This window comes from Engystomops pustulosus, chromosome 11 (assembly GCF_040894005.1).
Source record: "Engystomops pustulosus chromosome 11, aEngPut4.maternal, whole genome shotgun sequence".
NCBI classification, from domain to species: domain Eukaryota; kingdom Metazoa; phylum Chordata; class Amphibia; order Anura; family Leptodactylidae; genus Engystomops; species Engystomops pustulosus.
The window spans coordinates 11601973-11629833 of NC_092421.1; the positions used below are offsets into that span (position 1 = coordinate 11601973).

The following is a 27861-nucleotide window of genomic DNA, read 5'->3' on the forward strand; positions in this document are numbered from 1 at the left end:
AAGGGAGAAAACGCCAAGTAAAGACACTTTAACTAGAAGCCAATTTGAAAAAACAAAGATACACAACTGATGCTTTGTGAGAAGATGCTAAATCGTGTTCACAATTACCGGAAAATACAAAGTTCTAAAACATGTTGGTTCTCATGGAGTTAATAATTAAGCGGTTCCGCTTTGAAGTACTTCACACCCCCCAGCTGGTGTAGCGAAGAGCTTCTGCAGCAGCTGCAGCGCTTGCTCCGGGCCCCAACGCCTCCATGTAGGGGCATGTTATACCTCCGCCTCACATACCTCCCCAGCGCCCGGCTCCTCCCCCTCACATACCTCTACGGGTCCTGCTCCTCCCCCTCAAGTACCTCCCCAGGGCCCGGTTCCTTCCCCTCAAGTACCTCCCCAGGGCCCGGCTCCACCCCTTTCGGTCCGGCTCTCCCCTTCCCTCATATATCTCCCCAGGGCCTGACTCCTCCCCCTCACGTACCTCCCCAGGGCCCTATTCCTACCCCTCACATACCTCTACAGGCCCCGGCTCCTCCCCCTTACATACCTCCCCAGTCCTGGCTCCTCCCCCTCAGATACCTCTACGTGCCCGGCTCCTCCCCCTAACATACCTCTCCAGGCCCGGCTCCTCCCTCGGGGGGCGGGCTTCTCTCTCTTCCTGGTTGCTGCAGGCAAAGTAAGGACCGAGAGCCCAGAAAGTCCGGGGGAGAGGCAGGAAGAACCGGGGGCGATATGGCGCTGGTCACCCTGCAGCTGTCCCCTCTGGAGGAAGGGGGCAGCACCTCACCTGCCCAGGTAACACCCGCATCCGTGTATGTGCACACGTCCTGTATAGCATATACGTGTCCCCGTGTCCCGTATATACAGGTTATATGGTGCTGGGGGTGTATGAGGAGATAGTATATACAGGTTATATGGTACTGGGGGTGTATGAGGAGATAGTATATACAGGTTATATGGTACTGGGGTGTATGAGGAGATAGTATATACAGGTTATATGGTGCTGGGGTGTATGAGGATATAGTATATACGGGTTATATGGTACTGGGGGTGTATGAGGATATAGTATATACAGGTTATATGGTGCTGGGGGTGTATGAGGATATAGTATATACAGGTTATATGGTGCTGGGGGTGTATGAGGATATAGTATATACAGGTTATATGGTACTGGGGGTGTATGAGGATATAGTATATACAGGTTATATGGTGCTGGGGGTGTATGAGGATATAGTATATACGGGTTATATGGTGCTGGGGGTGTATGAGGATATAGTATATACAGGGTTATATGGTACTGGGGGTGTATGAGGATATAGTATATACAGGTTATATGGTGCTGGGGGTGTATGAGGATATAGTATATACAGGTTATATGGTGCTGGGGGTGTATGAGGATATAGTATATACAGGTTATATGGTACTGGGGGTGTATGAGGATATAGTATATACAGGTTATATGGTGCTGGGGGTGTATGAGGATATAGTATATACAGGTTATATGGTGCTGGGGGTGTATGAGGATATAGTATATACAGGTTATATGGTACTGGGGGTGTATGAGGATATAGTATATACAGGTTATATGGTGCTGGGGGTGTATGAGGATATAGTATATACAGGTTATATGGTACTGGGGGTGTATGAGGATATAGTATATACAGGTTATATGGTACTGGGGGTGTATGAGGATATAGTATATACAGGTTATATGGTACTGGGGGTGTATGAGGATATAGTATATACAGGTTATATGGTACTGGGGTGTATGAGGATATAGTATATACAGGTTATATGGTACTGGGGGTGTATGAGGATATAGTATATACAGGTTATATGGTACTGGGGTGTATGAGGATATAGTATATACAGGTTATATGGTACTGGGGTGTATGAGGATATAGTATATACAGGTTATATGGTACTGGGGTGTATGAGGATATAGTATATACAGGGTTATATGGTACTGGGGTGTATGAGGATATAGTATATACAGGGTTATATGGTACTGGGGGTGTATGAGGATATAGTATATACAGGGTTATATGGTACTGGGGGTGTATGAGGATATAGTATATACAGGTTATATGGTACTGGGGGTGTATGAGGATATAGTATATACAGGTTATATGGTACTGGGGGTGTATGAGGATATAGTATATACAGGTTATATGGTACTGGGGGTGTATGAGGATATAGTATATACAGGTTATATGGTACTGGGGGTGTATGAGGATATAGTATATACAGGTTATATGGTGCTGGGGGAGTATGAGGATATAGTACACTCACCGGCCACTTTATTAGGTACACCATGCTAGTAACGGGTTGGACCCCCTTTTGCCTTCAGAACTGCCTCAATTCTTCGTGGCATAGATACAACAAGGTGCTGGAAGCTCCTCAGAGATTTTGGTCCATATTGACATGATGGCATCACACAGTTGCCGCAGATTTGTCGGCTGCACATCCATGATGCGAATCTCCCGTTCCACCACATCCCAAAGATGCTCTATTGGATTGAGATCTGGTGACTGTGGAGCCATTTGTGTCCAGTGACCTCATTGTCATGTTCAAGAAACCAGTCTGAGATGATTCCAGCTTTATGACATGGCGCATTATCCTGCTGAAAGTAGCCATCAGATGTTACAGGGGACATTGTGCTCATAAAGGGATGGACATGGGCAGCAACAATACTCAGGTAGGCTGTGGCGTTGTACCAAGGGGCCCAAAGACACCATGACATCACCACCACCAGCCTGACCCACTGATACAAGGCAGGATGGATCCATGACACCACCACCACCAGCCTGACCCGCTGATACAAGGCAGGATGGATCCATGCTTTCATGTTGTTGACGCCAAATTCGATCCCTACCATCCGAATGTCGCAGCAGAAATCGAGACTCATCAGACCAGGCAACGTTTTTCCAATCTTCTACTGTCCAATTTCGATGAGCTTGTGCAAATTGTAGCCTCAGTTTCCTGTTCTTAGCTGAAAGGAGTGGCACCCAGTGTGGTCTTCTGCTGCTGTAGCCCATCTGCCTCAAAGGTCGATGTACTGTGCGTTCAGAGATGCACTTCTGCCTACCTTGGTTGTAACGGGTGGCGATTTGAGTCACTGTCGCCTTTCTATCAGCTCGAACCAGTCTGCCCATTCTCCTCTGACCTCTGGCATCAACAAGGCATTTCCGCCCACAGAACTGCCGCTCACTGGATGTTTTTTCTTTTTCGGACCATTCTCTGTAAACCCTAGAGATGGTTGTGTGTGAAAATCCCAGTAGATCAGCAGTTTCTGAAATACTCAGACCAGCCCTTCTGGCACCAACAACCATGCCACGTTCAAAGGCCACAAATCACCTTTCTTCCCCATACTGATGCTCGGGAGAACTGCAGGAGATTGTCTTGACCATGTCTACATGCCTAAATGCACTGAGTTGCCGCCATGTGATTGGCTGATTAGAAATTAAGTGTTAACGAGCAGTTGGACAGGTGTACCTAATAAAGATGCCGGTGAGTGTATGTACAGGTTATATGGTGCTGGGGGAGTATGAGGATATAGTATATACAGGTTATATGGTACTGGGGGTGTATGATGATATAGTATATACAGGTTATATGGTACTGGGGGTGTATGAGGATATAGTATATACAGGTTATATGGTACTGGGGTGTATGAGGATATAGTATATACAGGTTATATGGTACTGGGGGTGTATGAGGATATAGTATATACAGGTTATATGGTACTGGGGGTGTATGAGGATATAGTATATACGGGTTATATGGTGCTGGGGGTGTATGAGGATATAGTATATACAGGTTATATGGTGCTGGGGGTGTATGAGGATATAGTATATACAGGTTATATGGTGCTGGGGGTGTATGAGGATATAGTATATACAGGTTATATGGTACTGGGGTGTATGAGGATATAGTATATACGGGTTATATGGTGCTGGGGGTGTATGAGGATATAGTATATACGGGTTATATGGTGCTGGGGGTGTATGAGGATATAGTATATACAGGTTATATGGTACTGGGGGTGTATGAGGATATAGTATATACAGGTTATATGGTACTGGGGGTGTATGATGATATAGTATATACAGGTTATATGGTACTGGGGGTGTATGAGGATATAGTATATACAGGTTATATGGTACTGGGGTGTATGAGGATATAGTATATACAGGTTATATGGTGCTGGGGGTGTATGAGGATATAGTATATACGGGTTATATGGTGCTGGGGGTGTATGAGGATATAGTATATACAGGTTATATGGTGCTGGGGGTGTATGAGGATATAGTATATACGGGTTATATGGTGCTGGGGGTGTATGAGGAGATAGTATATACAGGTTATATGGTGCTGGGGGTGTATGAGGAGATAGTATATACGGGTTATATGGTGCTGGGGGTGTATAAGGTTATACACATGCTGTATAGGTATTAGCATAGGATGCCCACCTGTGTATATGTATGTGATGTGGGGGCCCCCTGTGTATATGCTGCGGGTGCCCCCTGTGTATATGTATGTGATGTGGGGGCCCCCTGTGTATATGTATGTGATGTGGGGGGCCCCCTGTGTATATGCTGCGGGTGCCCCCTGTGTATTTGTATATGCTGCGGGAGCCCCCTGTGTATATGTATATGCTGCGGGAGCCCCCTGTGTACATGTATACGCTGTGGGTGCCCCCTGTGTACATGTATACGCTGTGGGTGCCCCCTGTGTACATGTATACGCTGCGGGTGCCCCCTGTGTACATGTATACGCTGCGGGTGCCCCCTGTGTACATGTATACGCTGCGGGTGCCCCCTGTGTACGTGTATACGCTGCGGGTGCCCCCTGTGTACGTGTATACGCTGCGGGTGCCCCCTGTGTACATGTATACGCTGCGGGTGCCCCCTGTGTACGTGTATACGCTGCGGGTGCCCCCTGTGTACGTGTATACGCTGCGGGTGCCCCCTGTGTACGTGTATACGCTGCGGGTGCCCCCTGTGTACGTGTATACGCTGCGGGTGCCCCCTGTGTACGTGTATACGCTGCGGGTGCCCCCTGTGTACGTGTATACGCTGCGGGTGCCCCCTGTGTACGTGTATACGCTGCGGGTGCCCCCTGTGTACGTGTATACGCTGCGGGTGCCCCCTGTGTACGTGTATACGCTGCGGGTGCCCCCTGTGTACGTGTATACGCTGCGGGTGCCCCCTGTGTACGTGTATACGCTGCGGGTGCCCCCTGTGTACGTGTATACGCTGCGGGTGCCCCCTGTGTACGTGTATACGCTGCGGGTGCCCCCTGTGTACGTGTATACGCTGCGGGTGCCCCCTGTGTACGTGTATACGCTGCGGGTGCCCCCTGTGTACATGGATGTGATGTGGGGGCCCCCTGTGTACATGTATACGCTGCGGTGTGGTCCCTCCTATACTGCAGGCAGCTGGTACAGCGGGCATCATACAGATGGCAGGAGGCAGTGATGCCAGGGTGATGTCGTGTCTCTGCTGCTATGAGAAGTATTTGTCGGCAGTAATTACATCTTCCTGACTTGTAATAGAATTTCCTGGCAGCTGATAATGCGGCCGCTCCTCGTGTGACTGGGCCCGGGCTCTCCTCAGCCCTGGGAAGTAGATTGACCATTTGTCATGTAGTCGCTTGTTCAGGGAAGGGACAGGACAAAGTGCAGCATAGCCCGTGGGGGTGGGTGCAGCATAGCCCCGGGGGGTGGGGGTGGGTGCAGCATAGCCCCGGGGGGTGGGGGGGTGGGTGCAGCATAGCCCCGGGGGGTGGGGGGGTGGGTGCAGCATAGCCCCGGGGGGTGGGGGGGTGGGTGCAGCATAGCCCCGGGGGGTGGGGGGGTGGGTGCAGCATAGCCCCGGGGGGTGGGGGTGGGTGCAGCATAGCCCCGGGGGGTGGGGGTGGGTGCAGCATAGCCCCAGGGGGGTGGTGGGTGCAGCATAGCCCCGGGGGGTGGTGGGTGCAGCATAGCCCCGGGGGGTTGGGGTGGGTGCAGCATAGCCCCGGGGGGTTGGGGTGGGTGCAGCATAGCCCTGGGGGGTTGGGGTGGGTGCAGCATAGCCCCGGGGGGTGGGGGTGGGTGCAGCATAGCCCCGGGGGTGGTGGGTGCTGCTGCCCTCTCATAGTCTATGTCCTTGTATAGCTATGTAATACATCATGGCTGCTGTACTGTATGTCCTGCTGCCCGAGGCCTAGATAACACAGGCCGGGGCAGCTGAAAGTATTAATGGGACTAATTTACCATCATACAATCCATCCTGATAAACCAGGGACATTACTCGTAGATCCGGGCTCCGGGACTGTGGTGTTTTTTATATCTGTTATCCATGGTCTCCTTCCTTCCATAATCAACTTTGATAATTATTGTAATGAGCCTAAGGGGCTCTGAGGCGTGTACCCAGAGCCCCTTCATACTGCAGCCTCTCCCCTTCAGCTTCCTGAGCACTTCCTCCCTCTCTCTGCCTGATATAATGTCACCGCAGTAGTGATGGGTCAGTCGTGAACGAGTCGGCTCTTTATGGTAAACGACAGGAATCGAGTAGCCCCACCTTTTTATTGGTGAACCACGCCCCTTTTATCCCAAAATGTTTAAGTTAAAAGTGGAGTGAGGATGTCTGTCTGTCTACATTCCCTATGTAAGTACACAGGGAGCCGTTTAAGAGATAGAAGAGCCGACTCTTTATAGTGAGCCTAGTTTAATGATCCAGCTCGCTACAAGGAGCCGGACTTACCATCACTACACTGCAGCAGAGGAAGTTTCAGGGAGTGCTTCCTGCACAGAGTAATAGCCTATGAATCTAACACAGAGGGGTTCATGTAACGTGTACTGTGGACTTACTGTAAAAGTCATGTCTGTAGTAGATGCAAAAGAGTTTAAAGGAAATGTAGCACATGGATGCAGCATTGTACCCCAGGCACACTTACACGTTGGTTAGTGTCCCTGGAAACAGAATCTGTTCTTACTTTATCCTCTAATGTCCTCGTTTTGAAGAAAATTGTCTGTTAAAAGTGAGCCTCAGGGGCTCCTGTCTATATCACAGAAGCCCCTTCTTTTAATTATAAACGCCTCTGTTTGGTGCTTGTGCCTGCCTTATCCCACCCCACCCCAGCCAGAGAGACGGTGATGTCATTATTAGCAGACGAACGAGCCAAAGAGGCTTCTGTGATGTAGACCGGAGCCCCTGAGGCTCATTTTTGTCACTCTTTAATAGTTGATTTTTATAAAAAAACAAGGCCATTGGAAGATAAAGGAAGAACTGATCCTATTTGATGGAACACAAAGTTATAGGTGTAGAAACTCCAAAGTTCTTCACCGTCCAGCTTGGGGAAATCAAGAAATCAAGTCCCGAAAAATACGATAGTAGGATTTCTTTAAAAGTACCCTCAGGCCGCGTTCACGCTATGCAGTTCAATTGTCTTTAGAAATGTAACTCTAGCGCAGTGGTGGGAGAACTACTCCTAAGGCTAAATTCAGACAGCCGTGTATCCGCCCTACCAGGGATAGGGGAAGGGGGTGAAAACCGCTCACCTCCGCCCCTCTCCATAGAGAAATATGGCGCACGGTGCCGTATTCTGGGAAAAGATAAGACATGTCCTATCTATTCCCCAGCTACGGAATGATATGGTGCCACACGTGTGCGGCACTGTACCTCTCCATACGGTGATGTGCGCCCATTGCCGCTGTATGGGGGTCATATATCCGACATATATACCTCCCCCAACGCCCGTCTGAATGGAGCCTAAATGCTTGTGTTTGGGGATTGATCCTTTTCATTTGAAAAAAAAAAACTAACTCTAAAAAACCTTCTGTCCAGTTTAGTTAATTGCGACGAATCTGTTGGTGAATAAAATGACATGTTTGTCCAGCCGGACGCCAGACTGCTTGTTCTAGTTCTGGGCTCCATAATTTGGAGCTTAGCCATGACATCTCTGTATATGTAGCAAGAAGTGCCTTGTGTTTTTAGCTGTTTTGCTTTATTACATACCTGTCATTGCCCCGTCTGCAACTTTGTAGTTGTAGTACCATTTGTTTTCATGCATTGTGAACAAAAAATACCTTGAGAATGCTGTAGAGACACTGATGCAGAAACATATCTTGTTTCATCCCTGAACTGAGTGGTTTTGCTCAAAAATGAATTATAAAATTCAGGACCTTGGGAAAGCTGTGTGCAGACTGGCTGCCCCAAATAAACCTATTCCTTCCACATACACAGGAGCTGCCTGAACTGTCAAGACATGACTAATCAACCTGAGCTGGATGACTCCTACACAGCAGCTGCGATTGATTACTTTTGCCTGTCAGGAACAACACAGGGATGACATATTCTCAGCAGGACAAAGCTGGAGCAGTGCAGCCACAGGAGCGAGCCTCAATATCATTTTATAATTGTTTTTTCAGCAAAACCTCTCAATTCAGGGATTAAACAAGATATGTTTATGCATCAGTGTCGCTACAGCATTTTCAAAGTATGTTTGGTTCATGTTTGTATTCTATTTTATTCTATTCGGAATAAATCTATCCTATCAAATTAGAGGCTTGTGTATATATGTTAAAAAATGTATTATTTAAAATTGTTATGATGTCTAAAGGGTTAAGAGGCCTTATCCTGGAAAAAAATCAAGCAAACCTCATTACTATGCACAAATACCAGAATTGTCAGTCCAAAGACCTTTTTATACCTAGACCTGTAACCAGGACAAGGGGAATATCCTCTACACCTAGAGGAGAGGAGGTTCTACCATCACCATAGACAGGGGGCATCCTCTACACCTAGAGGAGAGGAGATTCTACCATCACCATAGACAGGGGGCATCCTCTACACCTAGAGGAGAGGAGGATCTACCATCACCATAGACAGGGGACATCCTCTACACCTAGAGGAGAGGAGGTTCTATCATCACCATAGACAGGGGACATCCTCTACACCTAGAGGAGAGGAGGATCTACCATCACCATAGACAGGGGGCATCCTCCACACCTAGAGGAGGGGAGATTCTACCATCACCATAGACAGGGGGCATCCTCTACACCTAGAGGAGAGGAGGTTCTACCATCACCATAGACAGGGGACATCCTCTACACCTAGAGGAGAGGAGGATCTACCATCACCATAGACAGGGGGCATCCTCCACACCTAGAGGAGGGGAGATTCTACCATCACCATAGACAGGGGGCATCCTCTACACCGAGAGGAGAGGAGGTTCTACCATCACCATAGACAGGAGGCATCCTCTACACCTAGAGGAGAGGAGGATCTACCATCACCATAGACAGGGGACATCCTCTACACCTAGAGGAGAGGAGGTTCTATCATCACCATAGACAGGGGACATCCTCTACACCTAGAGGAGAGGAGGATCTACCATCACCATAGACAGGGGGCATCCTCCACACCTAGAGGAGGGGAGATTCTACCATCACCATAGACAGGGGACATCCTCTACACCTAGAGGAGAGGAGGTTCTACCATCACCATAGACAGGGGGCATCCTCTACACCTAGAGAAGAGGAGGTTCTACCATCACCATAGACAGGGGGCATCCTCTACACCTAGAGGAGAGGAGGTTCTATCATCACTATAGACAGGGGACATCCTCTACACCGAGAGGAGGTTCTACCATCACCCTAGACAGGGGGCATCCTCTACACCTAGAGGAGAGGAGGTTCTACCATCACCATAGACAGGGGGCATCCTCTACACCTAGAGGAGAGGAGGTTCTACCATCACCATAGACAGGGGGCATCCTCTACACCTAGAGGAGAGGAGGTTCTACCATCACCATAGACAGGGGGCATCCTCTACACCTAGAGGAGAGGAGGTTCTATCATCACTATAGACAGGGGACATCCTCTACACCGAGAGGAGGTTCTACCATCACCCTAGACAGGGGACATCCTCTACACCGAGAGGAGGTTCTACCATCACCATAGACAGGGGGCATCCTCTACACCTAGAGGAGAGGAGGTTCTACCATCACCATAGACAGGAGGCATCCTCTACACCTAGAGGAGAGGAGGTTCTATCATCACTATAGACAGGGGACATCCTCTACACCGAGAGGAGGTTCTACCATCACCCTAGACAGGGGGCATCCTCTACACCTAGAGGAGAGGCGGTTCTACCATCACCATAGACAGGGGACATCCTCTACACCTAGAGGAGAGGAGGTTCTACCACCACCATAGACAGGGGGCATCCTCTACACCTAGAGGAGAGGAGGTTCTACCATCACCATAGACAGGGGGCATCCTCTACACCTAGAGGAGAGGAGGTTCTACCATCACCATAGACAGGGGCATCCTCTACACCTAGAGGAGAGGAGGTTCTACCATCACCATAGACAGGGAGCATCCTCTACACCTAGAGGAGGGGAGATTCTACCATCACCATAGACAGGGGACATCCTCTACACCTAGAGGAGAGGAGGTTCTACCATCACCATAGACAGGGGGCATCCTCTACACATAGAGAAGAGGAGGTTCTACCATCACCATAGACAGGGGGCATCCTCTACACCTAGAGGAGAGGAGGTTCTATCATCACTATAGACAGGGGACATCCTCTACACCGAGAGGAGGTTCTACCATCACCCTAGACAGGGGGCATCCTCTACACCTAGAGGAGAGGAGGTTCTACCATCACCATAGACAGGGGGCATCCTCTACACCTAGAGGAGAGGAGGTTCTACCATCACCATAGACAGGGGGCATCCTCTACACCTAGAGGAGAGGAGGTTCTACCATCACCATAGACAGGGGGCATCCTCTACACCTAGAGGAGAGGAGGTTCTATCATCACTATAGACAGGGGACATCCTCTACACCGAGAGGAGGTTCTACCATCACCCTAAACAGGGGACATCCTCTACACCGAGAGGAGGTTCTACCATCACCATAGACAGGGGGCATCCTCTACACCTAGAGGAGAGGAGGTTCTACCATCACCATAGACAGGGGGCATCCTCTACACCTAGAGGAGAGGAGGTTCTACCATCACCATAGACAGGGGGCATCCTCTACACCTAGAGGAGAGGAGATTCTACCATCACCATAGACAGGGGACATCCTCTACACCTAGAGGAGAGGAGGATCTACCATCACCATAGACAGGGGACATCCTCTACACCTAGAGGAGAGGAGGTTCTATCATCACCATAGACAGGGGACATCCTCTACACCTAGAGGAGAGGAGGATCTACCATCACCATAGACAGGGGGCATCCTCCACACCTAGAGAAGAGGAGGTTCTACCATCACCATAGACAGGGGGCATCCTCTACACCTAGAGGAGAGGAGGTTCTATCATCACTATAGACAGGGGACATCCTCTACACCGAGAGGAGGTTCTACCATCACCCTAGACAGGGGGCATCCTCTACACCTAGAGGAGAGGAGGTTCTACCATCACCATAGACAGGGGGCATCCTCTACACCTAGAGGAGAGGAGGTTCTACCATCACCATAGACAGGGGGCATCCTCTACACCTAGAGGAGAGGAGGTTCTACCATCACCATAGACAGGGGGCATCCTCTACACCTAGAGGAGAGGAGGTTCTATCATCACTATAGACAGGGGACATCCTCTACACCGAGAGGAGGTTCTACCATCACCCTAGACAGGGGACATCCTCTACACCGAGAGGAGGTTCTACCATCACCATAGACAGGGGGCATCCTCTACACCTAGAGGAGAGGAGGTTCTACCATCACCATAGACAGGAGGCATCCTCTACACCTAGAGGAGAGGAGGTTCTATCATCACTATAGACAGGGGACATCCTCTACACCGAGAGGAGGTTCTACCATCACCCTAGACAGGGGGCATCCTCTACACCTAGAGGAGAGGCGGTTCTACCATCACCATAGACAGGGGACATCCTCTACACCTAGAGGAGAGGAGGTTCTACCACCACCATAGACAGGGGGCATCCTCTACACCTAGAGGAGAGGAGGTTCTACCATCACCATAGACAGGGGGCATCCTCTACACCTAGAGGAGAGGAGGTTCTACCATCACCATAGACAGGGGCATCCTCTACACCTAGAGGAGAGGAGGTTCTACCATCACCATAGACAGGGAGCATCCTCTACACCTAGAGGAGAGGAGGTTCTACCATCACCATAGACAGGGAGCATCCTCTACACCTAGAGGAGAGGAGGTTCTACCATCACCATAGACAGGGAGCATCCTCTACACCTAGAGGAGAGGAGGTTCTACCATCACCATAGACAGGGGGCATCCTCTACACCTAGAGGAGAGGAGGTTCTACCATCATCATAGACAGGGGGCATCCTCTACACCTAGAGGAGGTTCTACCATCACCATAGACAGGGGGCATCCTCTACACCTAGTGGAGAGGAGGTTCTACCATCACCATAGACAGGGGGCATCCTCTACACCTAGAGGAGAGAAGGTTCTACCATCACCATAGACAGGGGACATCCTCTACACCTAGAGGAGGTTCTACCATCACCATAGACAGGGGGCATCCTCTACACCTAGAGGAGAGGAGGTTCTACCATCACCATAGACAGGGGGCATCCTCTACACCTAGTGGAGGTTCTACCATCACCATAGACAGGGGGCACCCTCTACACCTAGAGGAGAGGAGGTTCTACCATCACCATAGACAGGGGGCATCCTCTACACCTAGTGGAGAGGAGGTTATACCATCACCATAGACAGGGGACATCCTCTACACCTAGAGGAGAGGAGGTTCTACCATCACCATAGACAGGGGACATCTTCTACACCTAGAGGAGAGGAGGTTCTACCATCACCATAGACAGGGGGCATCCTCTACACCTAGAGGAGAGAAGGTTCTACCACCACCATAGACAGGGGCATCCTCTACACCTAGAGGAGAGAAGGTTCTACCACCACCATAGACAGGAGGCATCCTAACACCTAGAGGAGAGGCTGTTCTACCATCACCATAGACAGGGGACATCCTCTACACCTAGAGGAGAGGAGGTTCTACCATCACCATAGACAGGGGACATCCTCTACACCTAGTGGAGAGGAGGTTCTACCATCACCATAGACAGGGGGCATCCTCTACACCTAGTGGAGAGGAGGTTCTACCATCACCATAGACGGGGGACATCCTCTACACCTAGTGGAGAGGAGGTTCTACCATCACCATAGACAGGGGGCATCCTCTACACCTAGTGGAGAGGAGGTTCTACCATCACCATAGACAGGGGGCATCCTCTACACCTAGAGGAGAGGAGGTTCTACCATCACCATAGACAGGAGACATCCTCTACATCTAGAGGACAGGAGGTTCTACCATCACCATACACAGGGGCATCCTCTACACCTAGAGGAGAGGAGGTTCTACCATCACCATAGACAGGGGGCATCCTCTACACCTAGAGGAGAGGAGGTTCTACCATCACCATAGACAGGGGGCATCCTCTACACCTAGTATAGAGGAGGTTCTACCATCACCATAGACCGGGGGCATCCTCTACACCTAGTGAGTACTTTGTGTTAATATATCTTATAGTCCTGTTAACTTCTAGATCTAATCTATGAATAAGCTAAGATTGATGGGAAGTGTTTTTCTATTTTTTAAGATGTAATTTTTTTTTCAGGATGATGAAAAAAGCAGAAGGAAGCGAATGCAAAGACGGTGAGAGATCTCCCTATCTCTAAGTGGCCCTGTGTGACCTCTATTTAACCCTTTACTCTGTTAATTTTGGGGTTTGCATGATGTCTACCATACGTGTCCATCTCTTTGCAGGCAAAGCTTTGTCATGGTAAAGGGTGCTGCCCTTCTTCTACAGGAGGAGGGTGAGCCCGAAGAGATTGCGGAGCCTCCCCAAACATCCGGTCCCAGTGAGCAGGAGCTCCACCTACAGTCCATGTTAAGACTTCTTTGGGAGGAGGACACTTTGAAACTGGTGAGATTCATTGACTTGACATTTGAACATCGCATGGAAGAAATGATAGGACCTGCATGTGGTTGGTTGGATGTATAGCTTCTTATAGAGTAACCATCTTTGAAATTGTGTGGGGGGGGGGGGAGTGTTGTGAACATTTTTCTAATATACTTCATTAAGAAATTCTGCTTGGTTTCTAAAGAAACCGACTGCAAAGTGCCCTCTAGTTACAATGTTACTTCTTCGTCTCTCTCCTCCGCTGTTTGTAAAATAAGGGTGAAGAAAGGGGGAAGGGTAACATTTTTGTTTTCTGTATTTTCATGACTTTAAAAATTGGAGATTCACGCTCAAGGCATCAAAACTAGGAAACAACTGAGAATCTGTCTTATATTCCAGGTTCCGTCTGCTGTTATTACTGCTTTGCACACTCTTGGCTTCTCTTGATGAGATACAAGAGGTAGTGACCTGAAAAGGTTTTCACATCACAGGTGCCCTTTCAGGGGTAATAAGTGGAATTTTTTGCCTTATAAATGGGGTTGGGAGCATCAGATGTGTTGTGCAGCCATCACGTGGATACACGTTTGATGGTCCTACTGAATAGTAGGAGTACTCTTGTCGTAATCGCCGTTGCGTAGGGTAGGAGTAGGGGGGGTACGGGTCGCCGCTGTTTGAAAGGTCGCCAGTGGGGGGGGGGGTGTTGGCGCTGTGGGTACGGGGTGGCAGCGGTCGCCTCTGTGGGGGGGTAGGGGTTGCCGCTGCAGGGGCTAGGGGTCGCTGCTTACAGGGTTACAGCAGCTAAGAGGAGACTGTACAGCAGCCTTCATGGTAACATCGCTGCTAGGAAAACACTAAGGACCGGCAACAAGCATCAGAGATACACGGAATGGACATTCCACCAGGGTAAATCTGGGCTTTGCTCAGATGAGTCCAAATTTAAAATCTTTGGTTTCAACCACCATGTCTTTGTGCAGCATCGAAAAGGTGATGGAATGGACTCTACTTGCCTGGATCCCACCGTGAAACATGGAGGAGGAGGTGTGATGGTGTGTGTGGGGGCTTTGCCGGTGACACTGTTGGGTGTGATGGTGTGGGGGGACTTTGGTGGTGACACTGTTGGGTCTGAAGTTGTGGGGGGACTTTGCTGGTGACACTGTTGGGTGTGAAGTTGTGGGGCGGCTCTGCATGTGACACTGTTGGGTGTGATGGGGGGGGGGGTCTTTACTGGTGACACTGTTGGGGATTATACTGGACCAGCATGGTGACCACAGCATCTTGCAGCTGCTACTTTTCCATCCGGTTTGCGTTTAGTTGGACCCTCATTTATTTTTTAACAGGACAGTGACCCCAAACACCTCCAGGCTGTATAAGGGCTATTAGACCAAGAAGGAGAATGATGGGGGCTACGCCAGGTGACCTGGCCTCCACGGTCACCAGACCTGAACCCAATCCAGATGGTTTGGGGCTGGACCACAGAGTGAAGGCAAAAGGACCAAAAATTGCTGAGCATCTATGGGAACTTCTTCTAGACTGTTGGAAAACCATTTCAGGTGACTACCTCTTGTATCTCATCAAGAGAAGCCAAGAGTATGCAAAGCAGTAATCACAGCAGAAGGACCTGGAATATAAGACAGATTTTCAGTTGTTTCACACTTTTTTCTATAATTCCACATGTGATAATTCATAGTTTTGATGCCTTCAGTTTTATAGTTAGGAAAATACAGAAAACTCTTTGAATGAGAAGGTGGGTCCAAACTTTTGGTCTGTACTGTATAAAAACACAATAAATAAGGATAAATGTTCTACCCATGAAGCGCATCATGGATAAAACATTTCTCATTTTTTATTGTATTTTTGTACATCTTTATCACCACATTGTATTATTACTTTACTACTATTCATTTTATATATAAATTTTTTTTAGAATTTTCTTATTGTTTTGGTTTGTATTGTTTTTAGTATCTGATTTGACAAAGATGTCAGTTTGTTGTCAAACACCTAAATATAATAAAATTTTCAAATACTAATTTATGATATTATCTCTCACCCAAAAGCGCAAATTTCACCCTTCCTCCTTTTTCACTCTATATTTTACTTATTTTATTTTCTCATCCACTACCGGAACATAGGGTGTGTGCTGCTTCCATTGGTTGAAACAATGAATGATTTTATGATTGAGTCCTTAATACTTCTGACAACAATACTCCTTTTACCACTCTACACCACTAGGCGTCTTCTTTTAAAATTTTGTTTTTATGAATACACTTCCCTGTTTGTTAACCTCTCCTGCTCTCTCCCTGATCGTAATATTCTATTCTGAAAGTGAATCTGTTAATCCTCCCTTCTCAGAGCTGTGTAACCAAACACAGGGAGATTAGATGTGAGCTCATGCAGCCTCCATAGTCACATGGTGTACATGCTGTATATACACATCTCTATGGGAAGGAGGAGTTGGCTTGAGAGCAAGTAAACAGAATGTGTTAATGAAGTTAATCCTTCCTCCTTAGAGCTGTGTAACTAAACACAGGGAGATTAGATGTGAGCTCCTGTAGCCTCCATAGACACCCACCGTACAGGCTGGATATGCACATCTCTATGGGAAGGAGGAGTTGGCTTGAGAGAAAGTAAACAGAATGCGTTAATGAAGTTAATCCTTCCTTCTTAGAGCTGTGTAACCAAACACGGGGAGATTAGATGTGAGCTCTTGTAGCCTCCATAGACACAGATTGTACAGGCTGCAATATACATCTCTATGGGAAGGAGGAGCTTGATATATATATATATATATATATATATATATATATATATATATATATATATATATATATATATATATATATATTACAATCTACGCAGACTTTGTTAATGAAGTATATTAGTAAAATGTTCACCACATCCCCCTACACACAATATACAAATTATCTCAAATTACGCTTTATTGCCTGCAGTTCATGGTTATCCTGAATTTTTCTTTTTGTATTGTTTCTCCACTTCAGAACTTTGGCCAACTTCTATTTTATCCCTGCCACACATGCGAACTTGACTACCCCAAGTTTCTTGAAAAAAACATTATTTTTATTGACTTTTTGTTCCAGTTGTTCTTTGCATTTACTCCATCCTTCTTAGCAACCCAACTCAAGTCATGGTTATCTGTTCCCAACAGGCTATCCGCTTGGAGCCCGTCCGGTCCTGTCTAACTAGATATCTGGTTGTGGTTTCCTCTAAGGGAAGATCTACAGAAGAGCTGACAATTCTGCTAGGTGTGGACTTTGCCCATGATGGGTAAGACTCTCTAACTTCCGTTCTATGACTGGACAGAAAGTTGCTGTAACAAAACGTGGCCACAAAAAAGGTTTTGTCCAAATATTATTATGGTATTTAAAGAGAACCTGACATTAAATTAACCTACCCCAAAAATATCTAAATATCCATAAAAATTATGTACAGCAGTAACCTGGTTGTCATACGACGGCCGGGCCCCTGCTCCAGCAGTCCGGATCGGAGGGAGTCCTGAACTGGACTGCTTAACCATTTAGATCCCGTGGTCAACTCTGTGATTGCGGGATCTACTCCCTCTCCTCCCGGCACCCTGCGATATGATCACAGGGTGCTGTATTCACTGCCGGACAGCCGGGGAACAAATTAAGGTCCCTGGGTCTGTCCGAGTTAAAGCCTGCCATGGGTGACCATGTAACTGTACCTCAATCACAGCAGGTACATAAGATCAAGGGGACCTTTTCCTGCAGGTCCTCTAATGTGGTCTACCTTACTATGTGTGAACAGTGTCCAACCACAGGCCTTTATGTTGGGACTCCATCAACGTATGAACTCGCACAGATCTGATATTAAAAATGAAAGGAAAGATCTCCCAGTGGCTGCACATTTCTCCAGAGAGGACCACACTATGGAAGATTTCCAGAGAGGCGTGCGTGCCAACAGAGAGGGCTCTGGGTGCCCTGTCCGGCACACGTGCCATAGGTTCGCCACCAATGACCTAGGGGGCCTGAAAAAAAAAGTTAAATAAATTAAAAAATCCTTAAATTTCAAATCGCCCCTCTTTCCCTAGAACTGATAAATATAAACAGTAAAAATCATAAACATGTTGGGTATCGCTGCATCCCAAAATGTCCAATCTATCAAAGTAGAATAATGGTTATTGCCGTGTAACCCCATAACGGGAAATAGCTCCCAAAGTTGAAAATGGCACTACAGTCCTAAAAATGGTAGAACTGAAAACATAATGGGCCAGATTTACTTACCCGGTCCGTTCGCGATCCAGCGGCGCGTTCTCTGCGCTGGATTCGGGTCCGGCCGGGATTCATCAAAGCAGTTCCTCCGACGTCCACCAGGTGGCGCTGCTGCGCTGAAGTCCGCTGGAATGCCTCGAAATACACCGGCCTATCCAGGATGAAGGTAAGTGTAATTTTCGCAACACAATTTTTTTTTTAAATGCGGCGGCTTTTCCGAATACGTCGGGTTTTCGTTCGGCCACGCCCCCCGATTTCCGTCGCGTGCATGCCAGCGCCGATGCGCCACAATCCGATCGCGTGCGCCAAAAACCCGGGGCAATTCAGGTACAATCGGCGCAAATCGGAAATATTCGGGTAACACGTCGGGAAAACCCGAATCGGGCCCTTAGTAAATGACCGCCAATCTCGTCTGACAAAAAAAAACCGCAGCTCTCTACGCTGAAGCATTAAAAAGTTATTAGCGCAAGAAGATGGCAAAATAAGGAAAACATTTTTTTGATACCCGAGGTTTTATTTTTTGTAAATGTATGAAAACATTATAAAACCTTTTATAAATTTGTTATCCCCATGATCGTACCGACCCAAAGAATAAAGTAGACCTGTCATTTGGGGCGCTCAGTGAAAACTGTAAAATCCAAGCCCACAAGAAAATGGCGCAGCTGGTCTACACTGTGAATCACGTTTTGGAGCACCCTGACTAATTTCCATATGGCCATGTCCACTTTCTTAAAAACCACTCCCATTTTACGCCCTCTTTATGTGAGAAATAGGAAAATGGGCAAAAAATATGTCCAAAAGCCTTCATAAATGTGTCAGAAGGCATTTTAGACAATTTTTTGGTGCAAGTTTGTCATTTTCTGACATAGGAACAATAATGAACCCCCCCCACTGTGAGTAAGATCACATGAACATGGATCGGGTGTTTATCTACAGGAAGTAAACATAGAAGCTTCCTGTTGCACGACAGAGCAGAGAGCTAGAAAATGAAGAATTGATAAAGGTGTATAGGAAAATTTGACAACTTTTCATTCGCCATATTCTGTAAATAGCTTTTTCATACTTTGGTGAACAAAACTATATAAGGTGTAAGTTTTTGCAGGGCAAGATGATGTTTTCATTGCCACCATATCAGGACTGTATGACCTTTTTGATCACTTTTAGTTCCAAATATTATGTGTTGGAAAATGGCATAAAATTGGTGTTACAGACATTTGGGCGCTATTTTCGATTACAGGGTTCACTGCCAGGAATAGCCAATTTTACATTCTGATAGATTAGGATTTTTGGGATTGGATGATACCCAACATGATTTTATTTGTTTATTTTTATCTGTTCAGTTTTTAAAACTTTTTTTTTTGTACTGTATTTGCAAGCCCCCTGACTACTTTAACCCTAGAGGGTCTGATCATTTATACTATATGCATATATATATAGTCCCTGAGTTACTTACAAGATTTTGTAGGTTTGTTCTTAGGTTGAATTTGTATGCAAGTTGGAACTGGCACTGGTTCAGCCTAGAGCTTAAATTGTAGTAAATTACCAGCACCCTGAGTTCTTCACCAGAGGTCACAATGAACAGAGAGGTTCTTTTGTAACTAGGGGTCAACTGTAAGTCGATCTTGTTCTGCAATACATTTTTCAGTACATGGTGGATTCACTGATGATCTGTTGAAATGTGCCACCGCCACATTGTAACAGATATTCAGAAATGACAATACCTACAGACTCCAGTCTGGTATGGCGATGAATCGTCACTCCCTAATGACGTCATGGGGACATCGATCCCCACTAAGAATTTAAAGAACATCTACCTCCAGGATGAAGGATTGTAAACCAAGTACACTGACATACTGGTGTGTGCCCCCTCTGGCAGGATCTGCTCTTCTTTTAGCCTCTTATGCCCTGTTTTTTTTTCTTTGGGCTTTTAATGGTTTCAGTGTTGACCCTTTGCGCTACTTCCGTTTTGGCTTCTGTTACTCTGGACAGAAAAAAAACAACACTGCAGCTTCCATCCAATTTTCTTCTGAAATAATGGAAGCGCTTGTGTAACTACCGGGAGTCCATTGTAATTAAGGGTGATGCCACACATGGCGTTTTGAAACCGTTTTTGCTCCATTATTAAGCAGTCCGTCAAAAAACGCATGCGTTAAAAAACGTATCTGGTTTTGACCAGTTTTAATTAAGATAATTGGTAAAATATGTCAAAAACAGATGCGTTTTCCAAAAACGCATGTATTTTTAAAAAACGGATGTGTTTTTTAACGCATGCGTTTTTTAATGGACTGCTAAAAAACGGACCAAAAATGGTTTCAAAACGCCATGTGTGCCATCCCCCTAATGGACAACCATCCGGTTACGCTAGACTTCGGGTATTATCACTTTATTGACGTAGATAATAATAAAGGTGTGAATTGGGTCAAACAATGTAACTGGCTTTTTGGTCCTCCTCCTTGTTGGAAAGTTTCTATGACATTGCCCCGGAATCGCCTATTTTTGTTTTGTTTTCAAGGTCCAACGTTTGCACGATTGGCTCAGTTTTACCAGTGGGGAGCAACACTCAGGTCTTCCTAGATGGAGATGGGTGAGTGCACTGCCAATGCCATGGATGTGCTATGGTAACTCTTGGCATTCGATGATTTACCTTCTTCTTTGTACTTCCAGAGGGTTTAGTGTTACGAGTGGGATGGACCTCAGGGCGTTCAAACCTATATCTGTGCAAACAATGTGGTGAGTTAATAATCTGAGCCGCTGGGTCCCTGTGTGTTTCATACTGTCCTCGTATACTCAGGTAGTTGCATGTTCTTGTAGGTCACTGCTGCAGATGCTCCACAAAGCCTGTGAGGCTGCAGAGGCAAATAACTATATTCCAGGCACCAGTCCTGGGCTGTCCTACTACCTGGATCATCACCGCTCACCCCAGGTGTGTATTAATGCATGGACTGCCACGTCTGACATGACTTCTACACGGAGAGATGCCACCACCCCGGAGAGGTGAGAAACGAGGAGACTTGGGCTGATGAATGGGAACATTTTATATGAAAAAAAAAGATTAAAAAAAAAAAGTTATTTTTTCCATGTAACCGACCTTCATGACTTATGCATCAATATAATATTAGAAGGGGGTCCCAGACCTTTTACAATACTACCAGATTAAATCAGCCTTATAGAAGGCTAAAACTCCAATTATGAAATCCTATAAGATGACAACTCCGATATCGTCTAAGAAAATCGGCTATTAAAGTAGATATGAAAATTGAGAATAAACAATGGCAAATAGCATTTAATATCCCCTCTCAGATATCTACCGTATTTTTCGGACTATAAGGCGCACAAAAGGTGCGCCTTATAGTCCAGTGCGCCTTATATATGAACCGTACTTACAGACAACAGCTGCCTTGTACTGCGCACAGGTCTGCTACCTGCTGGTCATTCATCATTATAATCCAGTGCCCCTTATATATGAAACTAGATGTTTTAGCAGGCATTTATTGATGGTGCTCCTTATAATCCGGTGCGCCTTATATTCCGAAAAATACGGTAAATGTATAAACCATTTGGAAAATGCAGTTAAAATGAGATATTGTTGGTATCTGACGCCTTGCAGACTGTCACATATATAAACAATGACTATAGGTGTCCCAAAATAAATAGGCGAATATTGGAGAAACCCAGACCTGCCGCACATAGCGGAGATAATAGGAGCAGTTAATGAAAATTGCCTGTAAGAAAAAATTATAGCCCACTGTATGCATGAAGTAAATGCGTTCCAGAACAACTGGAATCTAAGGATTAATTCTACATATAACAAAATAATGTCCCCCTGGTAATATCTCTATTATACTTTGCTGCTGTAACTCATAAGAATGAATTTAAAACGTTGCCAAGTTACAGTTTTGGTTATGTTCTATTTTGTCTCCCCCCTTCTTTCATCCTTCCCTTATAACATGACCCCCGTTTCCCTTCCCTTTCCCCTTTATACCTGTAACAACAATGAAGACGCTGAGCAGACCGTTTCGGTTAATTGACTTGTAACTTTATTACCTTATTACTGTAAATTCATTGTATACATTGTACAAACAAAATCAGTGTACAAAAACAATTGTTATAGTAACTTGTGACCCCACCAGCCTTCAGCCCCAAAATAATAACGGAGAACTTAGGCCGAGCTCCTGCTCCTTAGAAAGGCGTCTTACTGTAATGTCCGGGGCTGACTACTGAAGTACCCGGGCTTCGTAGATCTCGCTAGGTGCAGTATTCGGGAGATGGATGAAATGTGGGTGAGAAGGATAAATGGTTTTACTTCCTAGTTTTGTGTCTGCATTCAGAAGAGGAAGGAGATGCAGCAACACAACTATCTATATCAGGGGCGTCACTCATTTCCACATCAGTCTTTTGGTTTTCCTAAAAGGGCTGAATTTTATTACTGTATAAATGTTTTTACTCGAGCTGTTAAAGGGGTTTTCCCATCTGGGCATTTACATTTAATTAAATTCAATTACCATATGTAAACATTTCTTCAATTAGATGTTATTAAAAAAAATGTTCCTGTGTGAAGATAATTTCTCATAAATGTAGTGATATAGTCCCTTAGAAACGAGACTGCATCCTTGGATACGGCCACCTAACACTCTGGCAGCAGTGGCCAGACATGCGCTATTGAGCCCTGCCTGACCACCTGGATTCGGCAATCATTACTACAGGACGGCTGTGCGACATGCAGTCACTCTCAGACATTTCATATACAAAAACAATTTGTTTGTTTGTGCACTCAATCCAGCAGAGGTGGTCGTATCCAAGGAAGCTATCTCGTTTCTAAGGGACCAAATCACTACATTCATGAGAAATTATCTTCCCACAGGAACATTTGTTTGAATAACATCTAATTGAAGAAATGTTTACATATGGCAGATTTATCAAACTGAATGTGAGTGCCCAGACGAGACTACCCTCTTTAAGAAGTTACATTTATAACGCATTACCTCTACAACCAACCATTTGAGGGCATCCACAAAGTTGAACATACTGTTAAATAAACTCTGCCATGCGCCCCTGCAACCAGTAGTGGCAGCGCCCCCCCCCCCCCCGCCGCGGCCAGCAGTAGTAGTAGCCCCCCCTCCCCCGCGGCCGGTAGTGTATATTGACATTGATTGTGCTTAAAGTGTAAGATTAAAAATGTGTCCTCACGATATAATTAGTACAGTGTCCCCACCTATCTGATGTTTTTCTGTATGTTACAATAACTATACGGTTGTTCCTATCATGTAGTAATAGTAAAGGTGAATAAGGCCTGTTCTTGGCAATTTTTTGTTGTGTAGGGAAGAAACTGAGAGGATCATCAGGAGAAAGCTGAGAGACATCCTACGAGAGAGCGACCTAGAGAATATAACCTCAAAGCAGGTAACAAGTGGGGCAGATACAGGAGCACATTTGCTTTTATTATACTAGGTTGTTGGCTATTTGGAAGGCAAAATATGGTGAATAATGATATCCTTGATATCACTAATAATATTATTACTATAGATAGTCGGGTGGGGGGGAGATCTTACATCCTAATATATCCGGAGGGCGGCTGCACAGCATATATTTGTATGTCGGGTCAGTAATTATAGCGAGTGCAGGTGCGGTGCTAACGTGCCCTACGCCGGCCCACGCTTCTGCTGGCCACGACCCACGGCGGCCCACGCTGCCGTTGGCCACGCCCCTGGTAGACGGCTTCATGGGGCAATAATCACAAGTGTTGGCGGTTCACTAGCAATTGCGGATACTTCAGGGCTTCTGATAAATGTGTCCCCCCTGTTATTTGCTGATACCCCTTTAACATCTAACCGGACTGCACCCCTAAAGGACATTTCCTTGAATTGCCTGAACATACTGCTCCGTCAGGTTCTTCAGCGTCGCTGCATTGGGTGATGACGGTTTTCCTGCTCTCCCGCTCTTTTTCAGGTGCGCACGGCTCTGGAGCAGCACACACATTGCGCTCTGCAGGATTACACAGAATTCATTGATAATGAGATGATCATGATCCTGGCTCAATTGGACCGGCCCTCCGAGATCTTCCCCTATCTTTATTTGGTAAGGAAGCCCATTGCTCGTCAGGGCTGGGATTGGATGTTAGCTGTAGTGTAGCATATGCTGCACCTATAGAAACGACATGAATAATAACCGGGCTGCATCATATTACCTGTGGTCCCAGCTACAGGGTAGATTTTGAGTAATTGTCATTCAATAAAATAGGCATACATATAAGTTTTAAAAAATGTCTGAATGCATGAAGGACTGTATGCAAATGAGCCTGAGAGGCTCCAGGCTCCAATTAACACCTATGGAGCCTAGAGCCCCTCAGGCTAATTTGCATACAGTCCTTCATGCTGGAGGTAGATGTCCTTTAAAAAGACATGACTGAAATTTGAGTGCAACATGGCACAAAATGCAACAAGATAAACTGCAGCAACATATGGAAAAGATGTTATCCAGATTGGCCAACAGCGGCCATAACTAAAGAAAAAGACGAGACACATAAGGTATAGGTAAGGTAATTGCATGGGGGTTGGAGGGAGTCCAATGGATACTCCTTAAGTGTTCACTACAGACATGGCGCTGCCCGTAGTAAAGCAAGTAGTAGTGGGGGAGGTGGGCTGGAAAGTAATCCAAGGGGAACAGATTTTATCTGCCGTTGTCACTGGCATGTAGCTCCTCCATGTACACGATGGAGTCAGGAGCCTCTGTCCACTGCACCTTGGACGCAGCCTTGGTGGACTGTAGGGATTAAAAAGTGCTGGAGAATACTCTTTTTATATTTGGAAATATGACCAGGGAACATGAACAGAAGCGCTAGTTAGCGGAATGAAAATTATTAATAGAGACTTTTGCTTATGAAATGATTATTAATGCTGTAGTCCTGCAGGTGAGTAAACCTTTGTCTTCTTTGTCTTCTTTCTCCTCTTTCTCTATTCTTCACCTGTTGAAGGGATCGGAGTGGAATGCCTCTAATTTAGAAGAACTTCAGAGGAACAAGTACGTTTTCGTATTCCTTATGTGTCATATGTCAATTATCCTACTGATACCCATGAACTATCAAACTATCTATAAATCAATTCCTATTGCTTTTAATAGACCAAATAAAATACCCTTCTTGAGATCATTGATTCAAAACATCCTTCTTGCTGCTTATAATTGTTAATGGCTGTTACTTACAAGATATACGGCACATGATATATCCATCATATATACAACTATATAACTCCAGGAAAATCAAACTTCTGTGAAATCAAACTGTCCACTTAGGAAGCTGCACTGATTGACAATCAATTTCACATGCAAATGACAACGGTGGTTCTGCAGGTGGGGACCACAGACCACTTCTCAGTATCTATGCTTTCCAGATGATGTTTTGGTCAATTTTGAATGTTGTTGGTGCTTTCACACTCGTGGTAGCATGAGATGGACAACCCACATAAGTGGCTTAGGTAGTGCTGCTCCCAGGATGGCACATCAATGCGAGCTGTGGCCAGAAAGTTTGCGGTGTCTGTCAGTGTAGTTCATTCTGTCACATCCCCTCCATGTCACACACAGCCCGCACCCCCCACATTCCCCCCCCCCCCATGTCACACACAGCCCGCACCCCCCACATTCCCCCCCCCCCATGTCACACACAGCCTGCACCCCCACATCCCCCCATGTCACACACAGCCTGCACCCCCACATTCCCCCATGTCACACATTCATCTAGGAGGTGTCATCTAGGAGGTGTTCCCTTTATTTTTTGAGCAGTGTATATATGTGTGTATATTTTTTAATTATATTTTTAATCATTACTGTGGGCAGGGTGGGCCACAGGTGAAGTGGGCGGGCCGGCAACATGCGAGGTGGGTAGTGCAGGGCGGGGCTGCTAAGGTCCTTCAGCAGCAGTCAGGGGAGGTGGAATTATACTTTGCCCCCGGGCCCATCCCACTACCTCTCCGCCCACCTCCTATGCGGCCTGAGATCAGCGGCGAACCTGGGCCCCATAATACGGCGCCACATCGTCGTGGTGGGCCCCTTTTGGAGCTCTGGGGCCCCAGCACGCCGGGCCTGAGCAGGATACACGTTTCTATGTATTATAGAAGCGGCTTCTGAATTGACACTACCCCTGCAACCACCTAAAAGGCCAAATTTTGTTTGCTTGAGAGACATTTATCTGTTCAATAACGTAAAGCCGAGGACTACGACTGTATATCCCATGTATAATGATATAAAATACCCTCCAGAGGTTTATCCCTGCTGGACAGAAACACATCTACAACAATCTGCCTGCTCTAAACTAATTATAAAATCTGTTGAAAAGCCTAACTGAACTTGCATAAAACAAGCCCTTATGTAACTGTATATACGAGGGGGGAAAAAGAGTTACCATGATGGAAGGTGAGGCAAAAGTTTCACTTCTGCCCTTTAATGTGGAGCAGTCTGACCATAAAAGATGGAGCCCTGCTGCTTTTGTGTCCTCTCACAGTTTGTTTTCCTCCTCAGGGTCACTCACATACTTAATGTCACTCGTGAAATTGATAACTTCTTTCCTGAGACATTTACCTATTTAAATATCCGGGTCCTGGATGAGGAGAGCACAAACCTGTTGCAGTACTGGAAGGAGACGCACAATTTCATCTCTGCTGCTAGGTAGGTTCAAGCTCCATTCACAACCCAATTAAAGAGACTTTGTCATATAAATCACTGATGAGCCCCCGAGGTCAAAGTGTAGGCATCTTTTTAAAAAAAATTGTTATGGATATGCAATTTTAAGCCTTTCTGTAATTGTATTAGTTACCTGAATCTTGCTCCTTTCACTGCTATTCAGTAGACTTCTCCCTGCTATCAGTGACTCCTCAGATGGCTGTTGCTAGGCAGCTTGCCCCTGTCCCCCAGGATATAGCATGCAGCCCCCCAGTATTTAGCCTGCAGCTTCTGCCCTCCCTCCCAGTATAAAGCCTGCAGCTCCTGCCCCCCCACCCAGTATATAGCCTGCAGCCCCTGCGCCTCCCAAGTACATAGCCAGCCAGCCCCTACCCCCCAGTATATAGCCAGCCTATCCTCCTCCCCTCCCCCCAGTATATAGCCAGCCTATCCTCCTCCCCTCCCCTGCAGTATATAGCCTGCAGCCCTTGCCCCTCAGTATATAGCCTGCACCGCAGTACATAGCCAGCCAGCCCCTACTCTCCAGTATATGTAAATATATGGGGTATATGTAAATAGGAAGTATATGAGCGGGTGCTTGGTACATTTGGGCACCTGGTCTTTCCTGGGATTTACTTTTCCCTTTGGTTTCAGATGTAAAAACGTTGTATGACTTATGCTGGAGTATGTCTGCCCTTTCTTATAGCAGCCGTCCCCTTTGTCCTTACAGACAACAAGGCAAAGTCCTGGTGCACTGTAAGATGGGCGTCTCTCGATCAGCCTCCACGGTTATAGCTCACGCCATGAAGGAGTACGAGTGGACATTTGAGGAAGCTTTGAAACATGTCAAAGACAGAAGGAGCATTGTGCAGCCAAATGCTGGATTCCTCCGCCAGCTTCAGACTTACCAGGGCATCTTAGGAGCGAGGTGGGTATGCAACAAAATAAAGCAAAATGACCCTCCGTTACCACTGTGACGCGTCGATATGTGACTGGTACAGGCTGAATCACATACCGATTCTGTGTTACATTTACTTTCTACATACATCATGTCTAATGCATTGTAAA

The 27861-nt window shown here is 46.5% G+C and overlaps 1 protein-coding gene across 2 annotated transcripts in view; it reads left to right on the top strand.

The window, feature by feature from the left end:
• The first annotated feature begins 629 nt into the window (after positions 1-629).
• SSH3 (slingshot protein phosphatase 3) overlaps positions 630-27861 on the top strand; it is a 35598-nt gene continuing 8366 nt past the window's right edge. For both annotated transcript variants that reach the window (XM_072130244.1, XM_072130245.1), the window contains exons 1-12: positions 630-789; positions 13613-13650; positions 13762-13921; positions 17061-17179; positions 20657-20728; positions 20809-20874; positions 20956-21138; positions 23463-23544; positions 24091-24219; positions 25115-25161; positions 26653-26799; positions 27524-27721. In XM_072130244.1, the coding sequence (XP_071986345.1) occupies positions 727-789; positions 13613-13650; positions 13762-13921; positions 17061-17179; positions 20657-20728; positions 20809-20874; positions 20956-21138; positions 23463-23544; positions 24091-24219; positions 25115-25161; positions 26653-26799; positions 27524-27721 (1304 nt within the window). In that variant the 5' untranslated portion in view covers positions 630-726. The remainder of the gene's footprint in view (positions 790-13612; positions 13651-13761; positions 13922-17060; positions 17180-20656; positions 20729-20808; positions 20875-20955; positions 21139-23462; positions 23545-24090; positions 24220-25114; positions 25162-26652; positions 26800-27523; positions 27722-27861) is intronic.